The sequence below is a fragment of the Scyliorhinus canicula genome, chromosome 5, assembly GCF_902713615.1.
Source record: "Scyliorhinus canicula chromosome 5, sScyCan1.1, whole genome shotgun sequence".
NCBI classification, from domain to species: domain Eukaryota; kingdom Metazoa; phylum Chordata; class Chondrichthyes; order Carcharhiniformes; family Scyliorhinidae; genus Scyliorhinus; species Scyliorhinus canicula.
The window spans coordinates 183,062,764-183,089,142 of record NC_052150.1 but is presented as its reverse complement, the minus strand read 5'-3'; the positions used below and the strand labels follow the sequence as shown (position 1 = coordinate 183,089,142).

The following is a 26,379-nucleotide window of genomic DNA, read 5'->3' as shown; positions in this document are numbered from 1 at the left end:
CCCGGGGGACTTGTCTATCCTCAAGTTTTTCAAAACGCGCAACACATCTTCCTTCCTGACAAGTATCTCCTCAAGCTTATCAGTCTGCTTCACGCTGTCCTCTCCAACAATATGGCCCCCCTCGTTTGTATACTGAAGAAAAATACTTGTTCAAGACCTCTCCTATCTCTTCAGACTCAATACACAATCTCCCGCTACTGTCCTTAATCGGACCTCCCTCGCTCTAGTCATTCTCATATTTCTCACATATGTGTAAAAGACCTTGGGGTTTTCCTTGATCCTACCCGCCAAAGATTTTTCATGCCCTCTCTTAGCTCTCCTAATCCCTTTCTTCAGTCCCCTCCTGGCTATCTTGTATCCCTCCAGCGCCCTGTCTGAACCTTGTTTCTTCAGCCTTACATAAGTCTCCTTCTTCCTCTTAACAAGAAATTCAACCTCTCTTGTCAACCATGGTTCCCTCACTCGACCATCTCTTCCCTGCCTGACAGGGACATACATATCAAAGACACGCAGTACCTGTTCCTTGAACAAGTTCCACATTTCACTTGTGTCCTTCCCTGACAGCCTATGTTCCCAACTTCTGCACTTCAATTCTTGTCTGACAGCATTGTATTTACCCTTCCCCCAATTATAAACCTTGCCCTGTTGCACGCACCTATCCCTCTCCATAACTAAAGTGAAAGTCACAGAATTGTGGTCACTACCTCCAAAATGCTCCCCCACTGACAAATCTATCACCTGCCCTGGTTCATTACCAAGTACTAAATCCAATATGGCCTCCCCTCTGGTCGGACAATCGACATACTGTGTTAGAAAAGCTTCCTGGACACACTGCACAAACACTACCCCATCCAAACTATTTGATCTAAAGAGTTTCCACTCAATGTTTGGGAAGTTGAAGTCACCCATGACTACTACCCTGTGACTTCTGTACCTTTCCAAAATCTGTTTCCCAATCTGTTCCTCCACATCTCTGCTGCTATTGGGGGGCCTATAGAAAACTCCCAACAAGGTGACTGCTCCTTTCCTATTTCTGACTTCAACCCATATTACCTCAGTAGGCAGATCCCCCTCGAACTGCCTTTCTGCAGCTGTTATACTATCTCTAATTAACAATGCCACCCCCCCACCTCTTTTACCATCCTCCCTAATCTTGTTGAAATATCTATAACCAGGGACCTCCAACAACCATTTCTGTCCCTCTTCTCTCCAAGTTTCCGTGATGGCCACCGCATCGTAGTCCCAAGTACTGATGCATGCCTTAAGTTCACCCACCTTATTCCTGATGCTTCTTGCATTAAAGTATACACACTTCAACCCATCTCCTTGCCTGCAAGTACTCTCCTTTGTCATTGTTACCTTCCCCACTGCATCACTACGTGCTTTGGCGTCCTGACTATCGTCTTCCTTAGTTGCTGGACTACAGATCCGGTTCCCATTCCCCTGCCAAATTAGTTTAAATCCTCCCGAAGAGTACTAGAAAACCTCCCCCCCAGGATATTAGTGCCCCTCTGGTTCAGATGCAACCCGTCCTGCTTGTACAGGTCCCACCTTCCCCAGAATGCGCTCCAATTATCCAAATACCTGAAGCCCTCCCTCCTACACTATTCCTGCAGCCATGTGTTCAACTGCACTCTCTCCCTATTCCTAGCTTCGCTATCACGTGGCACCGGCAACAAACCAGAGATGACAACTCTGTCTGTCCTGGCCTTTAACTTCCAGCCTAACTCCCTAAACTTGTTTATTACCTCCACACCCTTTTTCCTACCTACATCGTTGGTACCAATGTGCACCACGACTTCTGGCTGCTCACCCTCCCCCTTCAGGATCCTGAAGACACGATCCGAGACATCCCTGGCCCTGGCACCCGGGAGTCAACATACCTTTCGGGAGTCTCGCTCGTGACCACAGAATCTCCTATCTATTCCCCTAACCATTGAATCTCCTATTACTATTGTTTTTCTATGCTCCCCCCTTCCCTTCTGAGCCCCAGAGCCAGACTCAGTGCCAGAGACCTGGCCGCTGGGGCCTTCCCCCGGTAGGTCATGTTGCACGTTTTACTTGAGTATATTACGCGTTTTATTGGAGTGTATTAACACGCCTCCGTTTAAAGGCCATGTGCTTAACACTACTACAGCTCTGTGTATGTAATTCTGCTCAGGAATCGGCAGGTGCCGTATTTAGACACCTCATAAGTATATCAAGGTCAGGTTCAAAGTAATAAATCTGTACACCGATTAGTAAGTTCAAACGATTGATATTTATTATAACAAATATAATAAATACACATGCATACGCTAAAGAGACTAAGTTACTTCTAAACTAAACGACTAAAATACTTATCTAAACAGGAACAGGCAAGGTCAGGGAGCGAGGCCTTCGTCCCGTTCTTGGTCTGCAACTCTCAGAGTGTTAAAGGTCATCAGGGTCTAGCAAGTCTGGCTCACGTAGCGATCGTTGTGGTGACACTTACAGTTCGATGGCTGGTGGCTCAACGGCTGGTGATGGGACTGGAGTCAGGATGCGATGTATCAGCAAGCGATGAAGACAGCAGAGAGCCGGAGCCAAAACAACAGACCGGACCATGTGCGGGGTCTACTTTTATAGGTCCCCCCAAAGTCCGTGCCTCTTCGGGGCGGTCTCTACCTGCTGTATATCGATTGGGCCTTCTCCCAATCGATATTTTCCAAACCCCCCAATCTGAGGGTCGCTTCTCGATGGGTGGGGCGGTCTCTATGGTGCTTTGTGATGGATACTTATGGTGCCGTTTCGTCTGGGCGTCTACTCAAAGTATCCATTCAAACCTAAATGTTTCTATTGTGTGGGCCTGGATCTGGATCACCTCATTACTATGTAAATCGTTGTTGCCATTTACACCTTTAGCTGAGATTCTGCACCTGGCCATAAACTGGTTTCTGTACGTGCAGAATGCTAATTAGCCTTCTGCAAACTGCTTGTCCTTGCTAAGACTGTTTTCTCCCTGCAGCCTTAGCAGTTCTCCATTTTGTAGCCCAGTGTCCATCTTAGGTGGCTACAGTCATCCCCCCCAACAGCATCCAAAACGGTATACTTGTTTTGAAGGGGAACGGCCACGAGGGATCCCTGCACTATCTGCCTGTTAGTTTTCTTTCCCCTGACTGTAACCCAGCTACTCTTGTCCAGTACCTTTGGTGTGGCTACCTCCCTGTAACTCTTCTCTATAACCTCCTCTGCCTCCCGGATGATCCGAAGTTCATCCAGCTCCAGCTCCAGTATCTTAACACGGTCTCTGAGGAGCTGGAGTTGGGTGCACTTCCCGCAGGTATAGTCAGCTGGGACACCAGTGGTTTCCCTCACCACCCACATCCTACAGGAGGAGCATGCAACTGCCCTAGCCTCCATCCCCTCTTACTTTACAGAATTAGCTGCCCCTTGGACCAACTGGACCTCCGCCCTCCGACTCTACTTCCAGTCAGCTGTACTCTAAACTCCTGGCTCCCTTCACGCTCTTTGATAAATATAGGAAATGAAATGTAAGGAGCACCTTACTCCCTCCTCACCTAACTCCCTCAGTCACCAAACTCTCACTGTAGCACTCAAATGCCACAAGTTCAGCACTCCCTCAGTCACCAAACTCTCACTGTAGCACTCAAATGCCACAAGTTCAGCACTTCCTCAGTCACCAAACTCTCACTGTAGCACTCAAATGCCACAAGTTCAGCACTTCCTCAGTCACCAAACTCTCACTGTAGCACTCAAATGCCACAAGTTCAGCACTCCCTCAGTCACCAAACTCTCACTGTAGCACTCAAATGCCACAAGTTCAGCACTCCCTCAGTCACCAAACTCTCACTGTAGCACTCAAATGCCACAAGTTCAGCACTCCAGTGCAAACAAAGTCTGCACTGTAACTAGCTCCTATTTATACTGTGACTCTAGCTTCTGAAAACTGGCCTAATGCAATTAACTAATTAACAAGCTCCAGCTGCAAGTAAGTCCAAGTAGAACCTTGTTTAAAGCTGATTCAAAATTCACCTTCTTATAGACCAAACAGCAACTTTTAAGGAGACACTTAGGCAGCATGAAATCGAGACCTCCCTGTGGTCCAAGGTTGGCATCGACCTCTTTCGTGCGAATGGTCGTGACTACGTGTTGATTATTGACTATTTCTCCAACTACCCTGAAGTCGTGAAGCTCTCAGACCTCACATCTCGGACTGTCATCGAGGCCTGTAAGGAGACGTTCTCCAGGCATGGTATCCCACTCACTGTCATGAGTGACAATGGCCCGTGCGTCAATAGTCACAAGTGGTCGATGTTTGCCAAGTCATACCATTTCAAACATGTCACTTCCAGCCCACACTATCCGCAGTCCAATGGGAAGGTTGAAAAAGGGGTGCACATTGTGAAACAGCTCATCTGCAAGGCTGCAGATTCTGCTTCTGACATCTACCTCGCGTTGATTGCGTACAGGGCGACCCCACTGTCCATTGGCATGTCACCGGCTCAACTCCTGATGAACAAGGACCTGCGGACGACACTTCCAGCTATACACTTGCCCAACTTTGATCACCCCCAGTGCTGCAGAAGGTGCAGCAGCTCCGAAACCAGCAAAACCAGGGCTATGATGCTCATGCCACTGATTTGCTCGTGTTATCTCCAGCAGACACTGCCAGGATCAAGACTAGCTGGTCTGCTCCAGCTGTCGTTGTTCGACAGGCTGCGCCCCGCTCTTATGTTGTACGTATGGCTGATGGTTCTGTTGTTCGACAAAACAGACGGGCACTGTGCAAAGTTGCCTGGCCGCAACCGCTTTCTTCTCCATTTCCGTCCGTTGTTTTGACACCTCCTGACCTCGAACTACGAGGCCACCAGTCAGGCTTCCATCCCGCCTGTCAAGGCGCCATCATCCACACCACCACCTCTCCGGCAGTCAACAAGGATCAGATGCAAGCCTCGGAGACTGGACTTATGAACATTTGTTTTGTTTGCTACGTTCTGTTTTCTCCCATTAGACAGCTGTCTTCACATGTAAATACGTTCACATATGCTACCGCTTGTAAATATGTTAATATATGCCACAACATGTAAGTATGTTCCCATATGCCAACAAAACATTTTTTTTAAAGGGGAGATGTCATGATATGCAGACATGCAGATAATGATATACAGACAGGCACAGACAGGCAGCTAATGAAAACAGAGAACAGGACATAACCAATGAGCAGGCAGGACACTCGGGTGGTATCTCACTATAAAAGGCACGAGGCACTCGCACTCCGCCTCTTTCCACTGATGAACATCTACAGAGTGAGTCAGGGTGTATTTACAGTATCACACCTCCAGCACGTGGCTAAGAGCTAGTCTGGTTCAGTCAGACAGAGTAACCACACTTAGGTTAGCAGAGAGTCGAACTCATAGAGAACTGTGCTAACTGTGCTACTGATTCAATAAATCAGATTGAACTAACTTCAAGGTCTGAAGTATCTTTTGGTTAAAGCTGTATCTAGTTGCAGCCTGTGTTATCCCAGAGTACATTACACATCAATCGGCATCAAAGAAACATTGTGGAGGTCTTCATGCAGCCATCTTCTTGGCTGAAATGACAGTCAGTGTACCGGGCAGCGTTTAAATGCTGCTCCCACATGTCAGGGCTAATGGGTGATTCCCAACTCCAGTGCATCACGCGCTAGAAGAATTGGGAATTCGGTGAGATTCAGATGGAGGGAGTGATGAGTTGAATTGCGCCCCTTCAGCGCTCCAAGCGGCAGCAGGAAGCACGCCGGTTTTCCCGTTTGTGGGAGCACTTAGATCTTAAAGGTTCACTCATGGTGGATTGCAAATGGACTGGCTTAAAACATATCACAATGAGATATTAGAAATGTTAAATTATATTTAAGTGAAACAGTTAATTCCTCTGGTTTCTATGATTTAATTCATAATGTTGAATTTGTGAACTTCTCAGTACTGTGATGAAAGTAGGAAATTGTTATATATTTTGCAGTCATATTATTAAAACTTGGGTTAAAATGCATACAGACAATATGACTGCTGGAGCTATGATTAAGGTGTCATAAAAGTGAGTTAATCATCGATTTGCAGCTGAAGTGTTCTGCTAATAGATCTTGATAACCGTTTACTTGTATACAGTTATGGGAATGTTACTTACGTTTGAAGGACGGCTGTGGTGTAGATAATTTATGAAGGGTAACCTGGCTAAACAAGTCAAAGGACATCTTGTAAGAAAAGACAAAAAAATGCCTGAAGCTTTGGGTGCAGATCATATAGTTAATGAGAGGAGCCAGGTCTGTCTGAAAAGTCCAGTTGGTCCTCAAACTCATCTCAACAGAGGTGTTTCATTTGGTCCTGAAAAGTTCCCTTTCCAAAGATTCTGCACAGGGAAAAGCAAGTACAAATCTGGTTGTTAAACTTATTTATGAGTGATACTTGAAATATATTGATTTACTTAATTGGAATACAACGGCAGGTTTAGGAAGTAAGTTAAGGTTTTGTCTTGTACTTAAGAATTGTTGTAACTGTTAACTGTAAAGGTATTTCATTGTTGCTAATGTGGTTAATTCTGTATTTGAATTCAAAGGTATCTTTTATGTTATCACTCCTGTGGTGCAGTAAAATTTCCTCACAGTTTTACAAATTGCAAATAGTTGGGTTTTCGTCCAGATCGTAACAGTGCAAGCACTAAGGGCGCGATTCTCCGTACCCGCGGAAAATCACAAAGTCGGCCGTGAAAACGGCTGAATTTGCCGACGGCCCGACACGGCCCCGTACCCGAGGTATTCACGCCCGGGAAATAGGCTAGGAATGGGGCCGCGGCAATTACGTTCCAGATGACGTCGGAACGCGGCAACGCCACGAACACGGCCACGTGACGCCGCCCGATATCATAAAAAGGCGCGGGCGAGCACAGGAACGGTACGGGAAACATGTCGGAGCCATGGAGGGCAGCGCCGAGGTTTGCTGAGGCCGACATAGAAACGCTCCTCGATGCGGTGGAGCAGAGGAGGGGCATCATCTGCCCGAGAAAAGGGCATCGCCACCCTGCAAGCGTGGTGCGCCAGGCCTGGCGAGAGGTGGTGCGCCAGGCCTGGCGAGAGGTGGCTGCTGCCGTGAGTGCTGTGGGGCAGACCCCTCACTCTGGGGAGCAGTGCCATAAAAAGCTGCACGACCTCACCAGGGCTGCCAGGGTAAGTGCCAAGAGGGTGCCCCCGGGTCACAACCATCCCTCCCCCCCTTTACTTAATCATCCACCTCCCCCCCCTGGCACGGGGGGTGGAGGGGGATTGGGGCAGAGTGAGTGGAGGGTCGTTCACTAAGTAGTCACAGACCCAGCGCTCTGGCCCCCCTGAAGAGATGCAATGGTCTTGTTACAACATGACCCCCAACCTGTGCCAGTATCTGGACGGCCTGCTGATACCTGCCGTATTGTATTGATCTACCTATACCCCTTCCCCCAACAGGACAAGACCGCTCACAACACTCATGAACGGAACAAGACTGGAGGGGATTCGTCCATTCTACACCCCCTCACCACGTTCGAGCAGAGGGCACTGGACCTTGTTGGGGGATCTTCCACCCGGGAGGTTGCGCAATGCGAGGTTGGCGGAGCTGCACCAAGTGAGACAACCCTGCATGACAAATAGCCCCCCCTCCCCCATCCTCTGTCCCTTCACACTCTGTCCACTGGCACACATCCCCCATCCTCTGTCCTTTCACACTCTGCCCACTGGGACACCTCCCCCATCCTCTGTCCCTTCACAATCTGCCCACTGGGACACCTCCCCCATCCTCTGTCCCTTCACACTCTGTCCACTGGGACCGTCCAACGCCCGGCCGAGCGTCTCTAAATAACCCGTTTCATTCTCTTCCCTAGGATATGATGCCGAACGACCAGGGCCGTCTGCCTCCAGGCGGAGACAGGCATCTGCCCCCACCGCACCCAGGGCCGCACGACAGAGGGTGCCCGATCAGCGGGGAGTCCCATCCTCCCCCACCGAATCTGTGGAGCAGAACGCCCAGAGAGCGGCGAGAGAGGAAGAGAGAGAAATGGCCCGTGAGAGCCCTGCGGCCTCTCAGTGGGCCGATGACATAGGGGAGGCGTGCACCCAAAACGACCTCGAGCTTGCGGCACTGCTGTCTCCCACACCATCCACCATCCCAGAGACACTCACCCCGGTTGGGCTATTTAGTGATGAGGCTCCTGGGTTACAGTCTGGGTTGCACATCACAGCTGAGCAGGGACAGCAGGTGGAGGTCGGAGCAGCCGAGGGCCCGGACTGGCGGAGGGCAGGCCAGGCCCAGCATCCAGCTGTCTCGCAGACGTTTTCCGAGTTCCTGGAGTTTCTCAACCCACCCGCACAGCCGATGCATCAAGAAACCCAGGGACACAATGACGGGATGAGGGCTGTCTTCCAGCATCTGCAGACGCAGTTAGGGGAGTCGAACCGCGTCCAGGAGCAGGGAGTGGTGCCGCTCATGGCAGCAACCCAGGCCGTCACCGCACGGGTGGCATCCGCGGTGGAGGCAATGGGTCAGGTTATGCAAGGCGTTGGGCTTAATGTGCACGCGTCATCCTCGGCCCTGGACAGGGTTGCCCTCTCACAGGCAGCAATGCGCCAGAGCCAACACGACATTGCCGGCGCGCTGCGGGCCTTGGCCGAGTCTCAGCAGGTCATGGCCCAGTCGCAGCACGCCATGGCACAGTCACAGCAGTCGATGGCACAGTCCCAGCAGTCAATCGCGGAGACCATCAACCGCCTGACACACGTGCTGGATGGCGTCGTGCACTCACAGGTTGAGATCGCACAGTCCCTGGCGGGAATGTCTAACTCCCTGGACTCCGTCTCTGCAAACCTTTGGATCCTGGTGGATACCGTTGCAGGCCTCCAGGACTGGCAGCGCCAGGTGTCGGTGGCGCAACAGGGCTCCTCCCCGCTCGCACCTCTGTTCCACAGTGAGGCCCGGGGGCCACTGGGCTCCCCGAGGGAGGAGGAGGTTTCGGGGCCCATCCCATTAACTCCATCACAGGACGTCCCAGAATTCTCGGCCTCCCCCTGTCCCATCCCTGGTGCATCGGGTGGGCAGCGGGCAGAGCAGGGTGGCACAACGTCACCCGAGACGCCCGCAGAGCAGCCTGGCCCATCAAGGCCGGGTCTCCCCAGGAAACGCTTGCCGAAGGAGAAACAAGTCGAAGGGGGCGATTCGCAGCTGTCCTCCTCCACTCTTGCTGTATCATCTGGGGAATCACTGAGACATAGTGGTAGGGCCCGTAAGGCAACAAAGAGAGACACAGAGTAAGTTGGCATGGGTGAAGGGCACAGTTTAGTTGTAGGGGCTAGGACATCTTTAAATTATTGTTAACATTAAACGCACTGTTCCACCTTGTAATACCGTGTGATTGTTCCACAGCCACAGGGATCGTGATGGTGACCGAGTGTCGCTGGGGTTGACGAGCGGTGAAACTTCGGTGCCGGGTGTGCAGTCCCTTCCCCTCCCCCCACCCCCTCCCACAGCTACCCCACGCGGGCACGTGATGGAGTGTCCGTGACGAACTCAGCAGTCACCAAGGTGGATGGTTCAGCTATTGCCATGGTTCAGACTCTCTCTAACGATTCTGAGCTCACAGCTCATCGCAGAGTGGGCTGTCATCATTCCACATGGCACTGATCACACCCGCTGACACAGCCATCAATGTTGTGCCATACCGTCTGGACCCAGTGGTAAGGGTGATGTCGAAGTGGAGCAGTGTACACGAGGAGGGGGTGTGGGGGGGGGGGGGGGGGGGGGGGGGGGTGGTTGTGGTGTTGGCAGTTGTGTGTTGACCCTCTGCGCGACTGGCGATGCAGGTGGTGGTTTGGTGAACCGTGCTGCCATCAAGGCGTCGCGGGTCCATCGTGCCGCCTCCTGGGCATCACCAGCACCTGGGTCATGTCTGCGTGCTGCGCCCGCCACTCCGCCAGGCTCCTCCTCCTCCTCCTCCCCCTCCTCCTTCCTCCTCCTCCTCCTCTGTGCTGGCACCACTGCCACTGGCTTCTCCCTCCGCCTCCTGCAGCAGGCATCTCCCCTCTGCATCGCGATGTTGTGCAGCGCACAGCAGACCACAACAATGCGAGCGACCTTGTCGGGCTGGTACTGCAGGGCCCCTCCGGAGCGGTCCAGGCACCTGAATCTCATCTTCAGGAGCCCAAGGCAGCGCTCCACCACACCCCTGGTTGCTGCATGGGCCTCGTTGTATCGGGTTTCCACATTGTTCTGAAGCCTCCGTATAGGCGGCATCAGCCAAGATCTCAGCGGATAACCCCTGTCGCCCAGCAACTAGCCCCTCAGCCGGGGGGGACGTCCCTCAAACATCGCAGGGATGTACGACTGCGCCAGTATGTAGGAGTCATGCACACACCCTGGGAACCTTGCACAGACGTTCATGAACCTCATGTGGGGGTCGCATACCACTTGGATATATTCATGGAGTATGACCCCCTCCTGTTTGTGAAGACCTCCCTATCCCCTGCAGGCGGGCGCATGGGGACGTGAACACAATCGATTGCCCCCTGCACCATCGGTATCCCGGCCACGCTGGCAAATCCACAAGTTCGTGAATCTTGACTTGCTCGGTCCTCGGGAAAGGTGATGTAGTGGTCCGCGATGGCATAGAGGGCGTCGGTCACATCCTGGATGCACCTGTGCACCGATGACTGGGAGATCCCGGAGAGGTCCCCGCTCGGAGACTGGAAGGAGCTGGTCGCATAGAAGTTAAGAGCGACTATCACCTTGATGGCAACTGGGATCGCGTGTCCTCCCCCCGTTTCACATGGGGCGAGGTGCGCCACGAGGTGACAGATATGTGTCACCGTCCCCCTACTCAGCCGGAGTCTCCTCCTGCAGGTGATGTCCGTCATTGTTAGGAAAGAGATCCAGGCACGGTACACCCTCGGCCTTGGTCGTCGCCTCTGGCGCCATTGCTGCACCCTCACTCTCTCCTCCTCCCCCTCCTCCTCCTCCCCCCCATGCTGCTCGACGACTGGCAACTCCTCGGCCCTTCCCTCTGCTACTGCAGCTGGCCCTGCATCCACTGCGGGTCGTGGCTGTGGACGCTGCTCCATCTCCAAATGCAGTGCAGGGCGCCAACCACTGCGCTGAACATAGCCGTTCTGTTCACAGACATTGTGCTAACCTACAGAAGGGTGGTGGGGGGCAGAGAAACGGGACATGTTAGACGGAGGTTAGCCGACACCTCGGCAGCGGCCTGCCAAGGGATACCTGTGTGTCCCGGTGGCCTGGTTGCGCTGCTGACATGCGGGCAGCCTAACCCCCGGTCACTTTCTGCATCCAACGGGCAGTTAACTACGTCCTCCTCACTGGTGCGTCAGTGGCCTGTGGCCGTTAGCCACAGGGCAACCAGCGGCCGTGTCCTCGTGACCGGCAACCCATGGCATGGTGGCAGACATTTTGTAACCGGGGTTGGACGAGTCACTCGCTCACTCTCTCCCTACCCCTCCACTCCCACTCTCCCCTCAGTCTCCCACTCCCCCCCTCCGTCTCCCACTCCCCCCTCCGTCTCCCACTTCCCCCTCAGTCTCCCACTTCCCCCCTCAGTCTCCCACACTACCCCCCTCAGTCTCCCACTCCCCCCCTCAGTCTCCCACACTCCCCCCTCAGTCTCCCACACTCCCCCCTCCGTCTCCCACACTCCCCCCTCCATCTCCCACATTCCCCCCCTCAGTCTCCCACACTCCCCCCCTCAGTCTCCCACACTCCCCCCTCAGTCTCCCACACTCCCCCCTCCGTCTCCCACACTCCCCCCTCCGTCTCCCACTTCCCCCCTCCGTCTCCCACACTCCCCCCCTCCATCTCCCACACTCCCCCCTCCGTCTCCCACACTCCCCCCTCAGTCTACCACTTCCCCCCTCAGTCTCCCACACTCGCCCCCTCAGTCTCCCCCTCCCCCCCTCAGTCTCCCACACTCCCCCCCTCAGTCTCCCACACTCCCCCCCTCCGTCTCCCACACACCCACCCCCGCTCTGGACCCCCCTCCCGTTCTCTGGGATGCCTTCCCCGTTGTGGCCAGATTCCAGCAGTGCGCTGAGCTGTGCGCTGAGCGGTGCGCTCACCTCCTCGCAGCACGACTGGTTGACGAACTTGAAAAGCAGGTGTGTTGGCCGGCGTGAAAACATTGCGTGATGACGTCGGGACTTCGGCCCATCCGGGCCGGAGATTAGCGGGGAGCCACAAAGTCGGGCTTCTGGTCATGTCGGGGGTCTGTCGAGGCCTTTGCCGGGAATGCCGACGTGTAGTTTGTGCGAGGTTCGCAGAATAGCGGGAGGGCGTTGGACCGGCGTCGCCGTGAAAGTCGGCGCGGCCCGCTATTCTCCGAACCGGCGTGAAAGCGGAGACTCGCGCCCTAAATCTTTTGAAGTGAAGATCAAAGCATGGTCTGAATTTACTGAATTCATAGGTTTGATTTGATTTGTTTCATTGTCATGTGTACCAAGGTACAGTGAAAAGTATTGTTCTGTGTACAGTACAGACAGAACATTCCATCCATGAAATAAGATAGGACATCCATAAATACATGTAAATACATAGACACAGTGTGCACATAGACCTTGGGGCATTTTTAACGTTTTCCTCTGACAATTGAAGAAAAGACGCTTTCATGTTAATCTTAGAACTTTAAGGTGTGAACAATTCATGCATATATGCGTTTAATAATTAATTTTCCCACTTTGGAAAGAAAATAGTTTAAAATGAAAATAAGGCATACAAAAATGTTAATCTGTAGTTTTTCTCAATTATCTTATGTTTTTATTTAAAGGTAGATCTAATTTTGTAGCATTTATTGAATTAATTCAATTGATTGTTCATGGCGAATCTATAATATTTTAACATTGAACCAAATAATACCTTTAGAACAAAGAAAACTATTGCTCATTACATTTTTTCTTCCCTCCATGAAATGCTGCAATTGTTTGTATCACAGTGAAATATTGCTTTCTTTAGTCAGAACTTAGCTGTTAATGTCACAACTTTTCGTCAAATACATGTTTAGTCTATAGATAAAATAATGTTAAATATTGTGAGACTGCTGCAAAGTAGAAACTAAAGCACAGCTGCATTATTTTTGCATTGTCCTCTCCTTTCTCCTGTGCCCATTGTATTTTTCATTGACATTGTAAATGAAATGAAATGAAATGAAAATTGGTTATTGTCACGAGTAGCCTTCAATGAAGTTACTGTGAAAAGCCCCTAATTGCCACATTCCGGCGCCTGTCCGGGGAGGCTGGTACAGGAATCGAACCGTGCTGTTGGCCTGCTTGGTCTGCTTTAAAAGCCAGCGATTTAGCCCAGTGAGCTAAACCAGTCCCTGAGTCCCACTGTCCAAGTTAGTTTACAAGATATCTATTTTCATGGGGAGAGTTGATAACGTCAGTTTTTTTTTCCTTATGTTAGAATACCCCACCTAGTGGCTAAGAAATATATAACTTGCCATGCCAGATTGTCATACTGACCTCCTCAAAGGGTAGACATAATGGAGGGTATCGAGGAAGTTTGATTTCAACATAAAAGTTCTAGCCTTGCTATAACTGATTTATCTCGGATCACACTTTGCTCTCTGTGGTCAAAATTATATTGTGCTTAATAGTAATAATGCCTTGTTCGTATGGTAAGCAAACATCAGATTCATATACTGAATTCTGTTTAATCTGATAAATTCATGAACTCTTTTTGCACCTTTATAAACACAAAAGAATATTGCCTTGAGATCTAAACAAATTGAATATTTAATTTAAAAATTGTTCTTTTGCCCTCTCCTATACACTATACTTGACAAAGGACTGGGTCCTCCGTCGCCCGACATCGGTATTGGGGTTCATGATACAGCGGAGAATCGCGCCGATCTGAATGCCCCAAGACCCCGCTGGCACCAGAATCAAGGACCACGACTGCACACCATCAGGAGGATATAAATGAATGCAAATAGGTCTTAATGACCCATTTGCATCCATTTAGTGGGCCCGGCACCATATGCTCTGGCCCTCCTTGATTCTCTGTCAAAATATCGGTTTGACAGCGGGATTTTCTCTGCAACCCCTCATATTCTGGGGCTGGTTTAGCATAGTGGGCTAAGACAGCTGGCTTGTAATGCAGAACAAGACCAGTAGCGTGGGTTCAATTCCCGTTCCAGCCTCCCCGAACAAGCACCGGAATGTGGCGACTAGGGGCTTTTCACAGTAAGTTCATTGAAGCCTACTCGAGACAATAAACTATTATTATAATTATTAGTAGTATTATTCCATGCCATGTATAACTTACTTTTTGACAAACTTACATATTAGAGCAGGACCGCTAGTCTCACTTTAATTTCCTCAGTAAGAAGTCTTACAACACCAGGTTAAAGTCCAACAGGTTTGTTTCAAATCACTAGCTTTCGGAGCACTCCTCCTTCCTCAGGTAAATTTAATTTCCTCATTATAGTTTCCCGAGCAACCCGAGGCACAGGGATCTATCCCTTCGCCTTGGAGACCTCGGGTGAGCGCCGTTCAGTACTGGTCTCCACAAACAGGGACGAGACGAATCAACACTTGTGGGGGTCTCCCAGAGGATCGGAGGCCCCCAGGTGCTTGCCCTCGGGGGCAGGGTGGTACCCTGACAACCTGATGCGTTCCCCGTTGAAGCCGCCTATTTAACTCAAGTGACGTTTGATGGTGTGTTTTTCGGCACTGTGAGCGCCAGGAAACGTGTGGCTAAACGCACTCGCAAAGGGACTTTGTTCCCATTTAGTTAAATCATGCCCTTTATGTTTCACCTTGCCCTCACACTTGGCACTATTACCAGCTTCAATCCCACACCTCACAACTTGCACACACTTTGAGTTTTTAGCATGTGCAGTAACCACTAAGCAAGACAATGGCTTCCTCAGTGGACTCTCTGAGCCCTTCACTGAGTTTTGTCAGGGGGCAGTCTTCAACAATGTGAGTCATTGATTGGTGTGCACACTGGCAGCTATTCAAACATGAGTGCTACATTTGCCAAACAGATCGCTTTTTAAAAATTCATCCACAGGATGTGTTGTTTCTGGCAAGACCAACATTTACTTCCCATTCCTAATTGTCCCCGTAAAGGTGGCCACCTTCTTGATCCACTTGGAGTCCACATGATGCAGATATACCCTCAGTACTGTTGGGGAGGGCTTCCAGGATTTTATCCAGGTAACAATAAAGGAATGGCAATACAGCTGCAAGTTAGGATGGTAGGGGTAGAGATTATGGGCAGGATTCTCCTGCAATTGGTGGGGCGAATTGTACCGGCACCAAGAGCGGCATGAACCATTCCGGCGTCGGGCTGCCGGGAAGTTGCAGAATCCTCCGTACTTCCTGGGGCTAGGCTGGCTTTGGAGGGGTTGACACCGTGCCAACCGACGCCGAAGGACCGCCACCGGCCGGCACGAGTTGACACATGAGCAGGACTGCCAGCGTGTTCTGGCACATGTGCAGAACCGCTGGCCTGTTTCCTGCACCTGCGGAGGGGGTTTCCTCTCCGCGCCAGCCATGGCGGAGCCTGACAGATGCTGGAAAGAGACTGCACGGCACAGGCCTGCCCGCAGATCAGCGGGCCCCGATTGCAGGCCAGGCCACCGTGGGGGTCTCCACCAGGGCCGGACCCCCTGCGTCCCCTCGAGGTCCCTGCTAACCGCCTCCAAGCCAGGTCCCACCGGGATGGACCATGTCCATATCAGGCCCAGCGAATTGCTGGTGGGGCCGCTGCCAACGGCCACCGACCGGCGCGGCACGATCCCCGCCCCCGCCCGAAAACCAGCGGCGGAGAATTCGGCAACCGACGTCGGAGCCGCGGTGCGGGATTCATGTCCCCCCCCTCCCCGGCGATTCTCCAACCCAGCACAGAGTCGGAGAATCCAGTCCCTATGAGTCTAGACGGTACAGTCAGTGAAACCTTGGTGAGTTGATGCAGTCAATAGTATACCCAGCTGCTATTGTGAACCTGAGGTGGAAGAAGTCAATGTTTACGGTTGAGGTGCTGATCAAGCAGGCTGCATTGTCCCAGATGATGTCAAGCTTCTTGAGTGTTACTGGAGTTGTGTCTATCCAAGTAAATGGGAAATATTCCAATGCACTCCTGACTTGTATCTTGTAGATGGTCAACAGACTTTTAGAGACAGGAGGTAATTTACTTGTCACAGAGTTTGCAGTCTCCTTGTGACATTATATTAAATGGTTGGTCCAATCAATCTTCTGGTCAATGGCAATGCCCAGGATGTTGTTGGTGGGGGATTCAACAATGGTAATGCCATTGAATGTGAAAGGTGGACTTCCTTTGCTGAGATGTTGGAGATGGTCATTATGGGCGGCACGGTATCACAGTGGTTAGCACAGTTGCTTCGCTGTGCCAGGGTCCCAGGTTTGATTCCTGCCTGGGTCGCTGTCTGTGCGGAGTCTGCACGTTCCCTCCGTGTCTGCGTGGGTTTACTCCGCGTGCTCCAGTTTCCTCCCACAAGTCCTGAAAGACTTGCTGTTAGGTGAATTCTCCCACAGTGTACCCGAATAGGTGCTGGAGTGTGGCGACCAGGAGCTTTGATGATATTTGGTAAGGCCAGCATTTATTGCCTTTGAACTGAGGGCTTATTTAGGGCTTTCAGAGGGCAGGCAAGAGTCTATCACATTATTGTGATTCCAGGATCACATCTTGGCCAAACCAGGTAAGGATTGCAGATGCCCTAAAAGACATTAGTGAACCAGATGTATTTTTACAAATAATAATAGATGATAGTTCGATGAGCACTATTACTGAGACTGCTTTCAATTCCAAATTATGTTATTAATTTAATTCAAACTCAACCAGCTTCAGTGATGGGATTTGAACCAGTGGATCCAGAGTTTTAGTCTGGATTACCTCTGGATTACTTGAACAGTGAAATTATCACTGGACCACCATCTCCCACTAAGGGGCATAAACATTACTTGCCATTTATGAGCCTAAGCCTAAATGTTGTCCATAGACTGAGTTCTCCATTCCTGAGACTAAGTGTTGACGCCGGCGCAGGATTCGGGATCAAAACTGGAAATGCGATCACAACATCAAAATTGGTCTGCACCTGCACCGATTCAGCGATTGTTGAGGGGCTAGCACCAGCGCCACGTGGAACACAATTGATTCCAATGAGAAATGGTGCCGGGTTCGCTGGATTTGTGATTGACACTCAGAAGGCTGACAAGCTGCAGCCGCATATACACACTTCACTCCCCACACACCTTCCCAGCCAACAAGATGGCACTGGTTGCACTGGTTCTGCTGATGCGTCAGCTGGGGCCAGAGGGCACTTAGGGGGCTGCCCTGTGGGGACATCCATATGACCTGTGGCCCTAAGTTCACAGTGGACAGTCAACGGAATGCACAGCTGCATGACTGCCTGGCTGCGGCAATGGTGTTCCGTGCCCATCCAACCCGACCCCGCAGCCCACTTCCTGGCCACCCGCTCCTAATCCCCCCGGGCTCTGGCAAAAGCCCCCCCCCCCCCTCCCCCCTGCACACCTGTTAGCAAACTATGGCGATGTTGGACACTTACTGTACGCCCTGTCACTCCTTCATCAACCATGATGCCGGTTTCACGATTTTTAAAAGCACAAGTGAACCATGACGTCAGGAATTCGGCATATCGGAGGCAGAAAATTGCAGAGGCCTGCTAAATATACGCAAACAGTGTTTATTGTACGTGTGTTTCGGAACGCATTGATGCCGCTGTCGAGGTGATGAATAATTGCGATTTGGCATCAAATCAACGCCCTCTGCAATTTTGGCGTCGGAACCGATTCCCCGCTTAATTGCGTTTCCCGATTTCGACATCGTCTGACGGAGGATCCTGCCCATATATTGCTACATGTGGAATATAGCCTGTTCAGCATCTACAAAGTTGGGAATGGTATTGAACACTGTGCAGTCATTAGCAAACATCCCCACTTCTGACCTAATGATGGACAGCTGAAATGGTTGAGCCATGACACAACCCTGAGAAACTTTTGCAGGAATATCAGAGCTTATGCCTCTCAAGTTTTATTCCTTCTACGTTCTTTTTTCTACTTTGAGATAGAGGGTTGAATCAGAAGGTTAAGTTCAAGGGCTTTATCATGGAGAAGCTAAAATCTTGTCCCCGAGCTCTGGTCTAAATGTGCTCATGTGGGTACCGGCATGTCCAGATCCTGATTTTATTCAGTGAGATACGATAGCCATTATAGAGACAAAGGCCAGGAGTTGCTGCTTCCATCTGTGTCATGCGGGTTCAGTGGTGGGAGCCTAAAATATTGCGAGAAGTGCAAAGTTGTGTTTTACATCGGTGTGAAAGCATGACACGATTCCCACATTCCGCTTCAGTTGCGGGCTGCATTTCACGAATGTCAGGAACATAATTATATACGTTTGCATTTCATTATCGGGCGCATAAGCCAGAATCATACACCACTGTCAAAAACTCCATCCACGGTGGGTTGATGGAAGAACAACGTAAATCTTGACTGGCTTCAAAAAGCATGCTCTAGGTGAGCAAACCTCCGAGGTGAACCAACAAATCGTGGAGCGCTATCTGAATATAGCAGGGTCTTACTTGGGGATAGAGGGGTCAGTGGAGACTGGGGGTGTGAGCAAACGCCCTCGTCACGCCCGATTTACGATGCTCAAATCGCCTTGTGATTCGCCTGGGATAATTTAAATATGTCGGCGCCCGATTCTCCTGAGGCCCAGGAATGAACACCCGTGCCTGGGAAGCCTTGCCCTGGTGCTGTTCAGCACTGGACTAAGCGTAATAGCACCTGGGAGTTCTTCCAGGCCATCGGAGGCCTCAGGGTGGTCACGCTGTAACCCTGGCACCACTGCTTCCACCCAGGCAGCTTGGCACTGCCAGTATGTCACCTTGGCAATGCTACTCAAGCAGCCTGGCAATGTCACCTGACACTACCAGGCTGGCAGGGGCCCTGTGTCATAAGAACATAAGAACTAGGAGCAGGAGAGGCCATCTGGCCCCTCGAGCCTGCTCCGCCATTCAATGAGATCATGGCTGATCTTTTGTGGACTCAGCTCCACTTTCCGGCCCGAAAACCATAACCCTTAATCCCTTTATTCTTCAAAAAACTATCTATCTTTACCTTAAAAACATGTAATGAAGGAGCCTCAACTGCTTCACTGGGCAAGGAATTCCATAGATTCACAACCATTTGGGTGAAGAAGTTCCTCCTAAACTCAGTCCTAAATCTACTTCCCCTTATTTTGAGGCTATGTCCCCTAGTTCTGCTTTCACCCACCAGTGGAAACAACCTGCCCGCATCTATCCTATCTATTCCCGTCATAATTTTAAATGTTTCTATAAGATCCCCCCTCATCCTTCTAAATTCCAACGAGTACAGTCCCAGTCTACTCAACCTCTCCTCATAATCCAACCCCTTCAGCTCTGGGATTAACCTAGTGAATCTCCTCTGCACACCCTCCAGTGCCAGTATGTCCTTTCTCAAGTAAGGAGACCAAAACTGAACACAATACTCCAGGTGTGGCCTCACTAACACCTTATACAATTGCAACATAACCTCCCTAGTCTTAAACTCCATCCCTCTAGCAATGAAGGACAAAATTCCATTTGCCTTCTTAATCACCTGTTGCACCTGTAAACCAACTTTCTGTGACTCATGCACTAGCACACCCAGGTCTCTCTGCACAGCGGCATGCTTTAATATTTTATCGTTTAAATAATAATCCCGTTTGCTGTTATTCCTACCAAAATGGATAACCTCACATTTGTCAACATTGTATTCCATCTGTCATGGTGTCCGGGTGCAAGGTTGCCCATAACCAGGATCGGCCCCGGGGTTCCTGCCCTTGTGAGGTGGTGCTCGAGGACCCACGAATAGGTTAGTAAGGGCAGTGGGGAGATGCTGAGGAGGGTCAAATCACACGCTTGAGTGGACTTGGAAGGCACTTAGTGATTGGAATGCACAACAACTCATTGGTGTGTTTAATGTTTGTAAACAATGGGGTTTCACCACTAAAGATACACTAATATATGAAGGGAGATGAATGAGTCAAGGCTAGGTGGTTTGCGGAACATAGAACATACAGTGCAGAAGGAGGCCACCCAGCCCATCGAGTCTGCACCAACCCATTTAAGCCCTCACGTCCACCCCAGCCCCTAACCCAAAACTCCACCTAACCTTTTTGGACACAAAGGACAATTTAGCATGGCCAATTCACCTAACCTGCACGTCTTTAGACTGTGGGAGGAAAATGGAGCGCCCAAAGGAAGCCCACGCAGACACGGGGAGAAGGTGCAGACTCCGCACAGACAGTGACTCAGCAGGCAATCAAACCTAGGACCAAAGTGATGGATTTGAGGGGTCTAAACACAGTCACAGCTGTTCACCTTCCAGGAATGGACATGTGGATCTTCCAGTTAAGTGTTACAGTTGCAGTTTTTTTTCACTGCCCCTTTCTGGACTGCTCCCCAGCTTCCAGACAGGGGTCTCTTTTCTGCGGGAGGGGGGTCTCTTTAGTCAGGGTATTCCTGTGGGGAGGGGTTCCTTTATTCAGGGGTCTATGTGGGGGGGATTTCCTTTTGTTAGAGGTTCCCTGAGGGGTCTCCGTATTACAGGGTCGGTGGGGGGCTCCCTATTACATACGTTCTTGTGAGGGTCTCCCTATTGCAGGGGTCCCTGGGGGGGTCTCCCTATTACCAAGCTCCCTGGGGGGGTCTCCCTATTACAGAGATCCCTGGGGGTTGTAAGGGGTGGGTCTGGTTGAGGAGGGTTGGGCAGGTAGTGCATTGTGGGTCGAAAGGGTGACCCACGGATGGACTTGAGGGGCAACTCCCAAACAGAGTGCTCACTGCGAGGTCCACCGTGACAAGCTCACAAATGCCGAGAGTATCTGTGATGCATGCCCACAAGATTCCCGGCACTGGAGACCGGAGAATCACAGAGGACCGGAGAATATGGAGCCAAGCCGGCTAAATGGATGCAAATAGGTAATTAAGACCCAATTGAATTTACTTGCATGCTCCCGCTGACATGCGGTCGTGGACCTTGATTCCGGCATCAGCAAGGTTTCAGAGCATTGCTTTTAGATTGGCGCCCGCCAACGCCCAGCGCCGATCCCAAGATTCTCCGCATTGTGGACCCCGACACCAGCATCTGCCCAGATCTTCATGATTTTGAACATCTCTACCTCAATCTCTTCAAATCTTCTCTTCTTTAAAGAGAATGGGCGGGATTCTGGTGCGGCCGCCCCTGCCGGCAGCGGGATTTTACATCCGCCAGCCGTACAATAGGGTTTTTCATTGTGGGCAGCCCCGTGCTGTCGGGAAGTCCCTGGGGGTGGGTGCGCTGCCGGCGTGATGGAGAATCCCGACAGTGGAGAATCCAGTCCAACATCTCTGGCTTCACTAATTTATCCTCATAACTGAAGGTTCTCATTCCTGGACCATTAAACCTTTTCTGCACCCTCTGCAGTGCCTTAATATCCTTCCTGGCAGGGGTATCGGGCCCTGGGGGCTACTTGCCCTTACTGCGTGGGTGTGGGGGGGGGTGCTGAATGACCCCTTTACAGGTGAGTTGGGGCATTGGAGTTATGTTGGGCAGTCTCGAGATCGGGGCGCCATTTATCTCATCCTGCACTAGCAAGCGAAGCATTCTGCCGAGGCCCCAAGTTAAAACAATCCCGTAAGGTAGCGGAATCTTCCTCTGCAATGCGAGCGCCAGAAAACCCCTGGCTAAATGTGCTCAACACAGGAGTCTGTTTCATTTCCATTAAATTGCACCTACTACTTCAGTTGAGGCCAAATAAATGAAAATATTATGCAAAATATATCCTGTGTAAGACTTATATTTGACCATGGAAAGAACATTTACTTTATGTTAAAAGTACTATTGTATAAATACAAGTTCCTGTTTTAATATGTGTAAACTTTTGCCAACCTAATCATTTTTTAAATTCTTGTTAGAATTTTGTGCTACAAAAGAAACCACCTCCATCTATTCGTAAGGCCCAGAAAACAGAAGTACCTATCAATGAGGAATTTGACCAGAGTGAAAAGTTTAGTGATTATCAGGAGAAGAATAAGTTTGAAAGAAAGAAACAACCCCCAAAGCTGAAAACAAGAGATACAAAGAAAGAAGAAACTCTCCATGTGCATAAGAATCTGGAGCCGTCCAATCAGCTGCCGTAAGTGGCTAAGATTGTAATATTGTGAACAATAGCTTGAAGCAATGTGTGCCTTGATATGAAAAGTGATAAAATATATTTGCAGTTTTATAATATAGTCTGAAACTCTTGGGGATCCGTAAACCAAATTTACCAAGTGACGCCCCAATATAGAAATTACCAAGCAAGGTTTCACCTTTTGTTACTTTTATTGTGGAAGGCGTCAGAGTCAACATAAATGAGACATACATTTACAGGCAAATCACAGTTCTTATGAACTATAAATTAAAATAACAGAAACAGTAGGGTTGACTTCACGGAGTTAGTAGTCCAGTGTGCCTGTGCGGTTTCTGTTTCAGGCACATAGGGCTGGATTCTCCGTCCTGTCATGCCAGATTTCTGGTTCAGGACGCCGGTGCGATACTCCGTTTCATCGGGTGGTCAATGGGATATCCCATTGTGGGGCAGCCCCACGCTGTCGGGAAACCACGGGCTGCCGGCAAAATAGAGCATCCCTACGGCGGAGAATCCAGCCCATGGTATTTCCAAGATGAATCCCCGCCCCTTTTCTCGAATAAATTAGCTGAATCTCCATAGACAGCTGCTTCTGCATAAACCAGGTTCAACCTGTGCAATCTTCTACTTGATGATGCATGTAATTCCAGAAAGAAATATAGAATCATAGAAAATAGGAGCAGGAATAGGTCTTTCGGCACTTCAAACCTGCTCTGCCATTCATTATGATCACGGCTGATCATCTGTCTAGTCCTGTTGGAATTGTATGAGATCCCTCATCATTCTTCTAAATTCCAGCGAATATAATCCTATGCCGGCACGGTGGCACAGACCTTGGCACTGCTGCCTCACAGAGCCAGGGACCTGGTTTCCATTCCAGCCTTGGGTGACTGCAGCCTTAGGTGACTGCAGGTGTAGAGTTTGCACATTCCCACCCATGTCTGCTGATGTTCTGGTTTCCTCCCACAGTCCAAAGATGTGCAGATTAACTGGGTCAGCAATGCTAAATTGCCTCTCAATATCCAAAAAGTTAGGTGGGGCTACTGGGTTACAGGGATAGCTGACCCATTAGCATTTCTGTTGGCGTGACCCAAATGGTGGCATGCGATGTGCTGTTGTAAGACAACAAAAAACTTTACAATCGCAATAGCAATGGCCTAAGAGCCTGTTTCTTCATGGAAGCCTTGAATACCCTCACGGCTTGCTGGGCCACCCATTCAAGCAGGATGGTAGGGGTCGACCTCACATGACAAATGCCTTGAGACTTGACAAATGTCTGAAATTGGTCATCTGTGAGTGCCGTTCCATTGTCTGATACCAACACTTCGGCAAGATCATGGATCATGAAAATCTGCCTCAGTTTATCAATAGTAGATGTAGCTATGGTTGACATCATGATCATGAGTTGAATGTCCAGCCACTTGGAATGGACTTCGGAACATGTGCCCCAAAAAAGGCCCAGCAAAATTTCTGTGATGCCAACCATGGATGGCCCAGCCACTCCCAAGGGTGCATGTTTATTGGTTGTGATAATGGTTGCTGGATCTGACAGTTCTCACACTATCCAACCATTTGTTCAATTTCTTAGTCAATGCCAGGCCACCAGATATGGCTTCTGGCCAAGCTTTCGTCCTGCGCTGGCCAGCATTGGCATCATGTAACTCTTGGAGCAGTGGCCATTGCCCTGCATGTGGTTGTTGACATGGCCCCGTAGAATGACACCCCATTTTTGCGGGTTATCTCAGCCCTGCATTGCAAATATGGCTTCATTTGCTCTGCCTAGTTGAAATGTCACACTCTCAAAACCATTTTCTTGATCTTCGAGAGTAATGGGTCTCTATCTGTCCATGACCTAATGAGGGCTACTGAGATAGGCAGGTTGCCCAAAAAATGCAATGCCAATACTATCTCCTGTGGAGCAGGTGGTGACAGTATGGTCTGTGGCAGTGGGAGATAGCTAAGTACATCTGCATGTGAGATTTGTGTTCCCAGCCTATGCTGAAAAGTATAATTGTATGTTGCCAACAGTACGGCCCATTTCTGAACCTTGGCTGAGGCAATAAGCAACACTGGCTTATCCTCCTGGAAAAGCCTCAACAATGGCTGTAGTCTGACATGATGATGAAGTTCCGTCTGTAGATGTACTGGTGAAATTTCTTCACTGCATAAATGACTGCTCGGCTTTCTTTGTTGATCTGAGTGTACTTTTTCTCAGAATCTGACAAGGTCCTTGAAGCATATGCAATTGGCCTCTTCACACTTCTGTCATCCTGTCAGTCTATGGGATAGAATTGCTTCATCTCGATACAACTGAGGTCACAAGTGACTACTAATGGCTTGCTTGGGTTGAATTGCACAAGCAACATTGAGGGCCGTAGAGCCTATATGACTTGGGAAAATGCTTCTTTATACATGTCTCCCCACTTCTAAAAGCTGGTGTAAAGGATCCAGAATTGTTGATACGTTTGGCAGGAATCTTCCATAGTAATTGACCATCCCTCGGAGAAATTCAGTTCTGTTGCATTCTAAGGCACAGGCACTCCTAATAGCTTTCACCTTGCCTTTGAGGGGATGCAATTCATTTGCAAAGAACAAAGAACAATACAGCATAGGAACAGGCTCTTCGGCCCTCCAAGCATGCGCTGATCATGTGTCCTATCTAAACCAACCGCTTGTATCCTTCTATACCCAGTCTGTTCATGTGCCTATCCAGATAAGTCTTAAAGGTCGTTAACGTATCTGCCTCAGCCACTTCACTTAGCAGTGAATTCCAGGCATTCCAGCCGCTGTGTAAAAAACTTCCCCCGCACATCTCCACTGAACCTTTCCCCCCTCACCTTGAACTTGTGCGCCCTTATAATTGTCATTTCCGCCCTGGGTGTGGTGCTAACAATTGCACACAAAGACTCGAATCGGTACCAGAGAGGCTTTATTACAGTGAGATGCTATTCCTTCGGCTGCAGCTGTAGAATGACATCTCAGGGAAATTTATGAATATTTATACTGCTCCCTGTGGGCAGAGCTAGCCAGCAGGGGTTTACCGGAAAACCTGTAATATAGGTACTGTCGTACATCCCCTAATGCAAGCACACACATATATATACAGTGGTAGATCACCACATTCACCCCCTGTAAAAAATGAGTCCGGCGGGGGTGACGTGAAACTATAATACATAAACGTGATCTATTTACAGAGGGGGGGGAAAAAAAAAGAACCAAGTGTCCATCGGCTACCCGGTGCCCGTCACAGGTTGAGTCGGACCGGCGGTCGGACGTTCCGTTGTGAGCGACGCAGCAGTGATGGCGCGTCTGCACAGGCGGTGTCGGCGTCGATGGCGTAGGTGCTGGCGGTGTTGGTGCTGGCCAGTGGCTGGATGACTCCGGGAGCGAGCCAAAATCTTCCATGTCCTTTAGTGTGGGCAGGGGAATGAGGGATGGACCTGGTGGGGTTGAAGTCGGGGGCGCCGGGGAAAAGGAGGGTGGCGCGTGGGTAGGGAGGAGTGTGGGCATGGGATCGGCACCCGAGGGAGCCAGGTCCCTGAGCGAGACTGTATCCTGGCGGCCGTCGGGGAATCCACGTAGGCATATTGGGGGTTCGCATGGAGCAGGCGTACCTTATCCACCAGAGGGTCTGCCTTGTGGAGCCTGACATGCCTACGAAATACGACCGGCCCTGGAGCTGCGGGCCAAGTCAGGAGCAACACCCCGGATGTAGACTTCCTAGGGAAGGCAAAAACATGTTCATGGGGTGTGTTGTTAGTTGCTGTGCACAGCAGTGACCGAATGGAAAGGAGCGCGTCAGGGAGGACCTGCTGCCAGCGAGCGGCTGGGAGGTTCCTGGACCGTAGGGCCAGTTGGACGGCCCTCCAAACCGTCCCGTTCTCCCTCTCTACCTGCCCATTTCCCCGGGGGTTGTAGCTGGTCGTCCTGCTGGAGCCGATACCCCTGCTAAGCAGGAACTCATGAACGAGGATCCCCTGTCACTGTGGATATAGCCGAGGAAACCGAACAGAGCGAATATGGAATTAAGGGCCTTGATGACGGTGGCAGACGTCATATCCGGGCATGGGATGGCGAAGGGGAACCTAGAGAACTCATCGACCACACTAAGGATGTAGGTGTTGTGGTCGGTGGAGGGGAGGGGCCCTTTGAAATCCACGCTGAGGCGTTCAAAGGGCGG

General features: G+C 50.4%; 1 protein-coding gene across 4 annotated transcripts in view; it reads left to right on the top strand.

The window, feature by feature from the left end:
• The window catches only part of odad2 (outer dynein arm docking complex subunit 2), a 434,182-nt gene that overhangs the window by 116,574 nt on the left and 291,229 nt on the right, over positions 1–26,379 (top strand). For all 4 annotated transcript variants that reach the window (XM_038798210.1, XM_038798206.1, XM_038798208.1 and 1 more), the window contains exon 8: positions 21,985–22,205. In XM_038798210.1, coding sequence (XP_038654138.1) covers positions 21,985–22,205 — 221 coding nt within the window. The remainder of the gene's footprint in view (positions 1–21,984; positions 22,206–26,379) is intronic.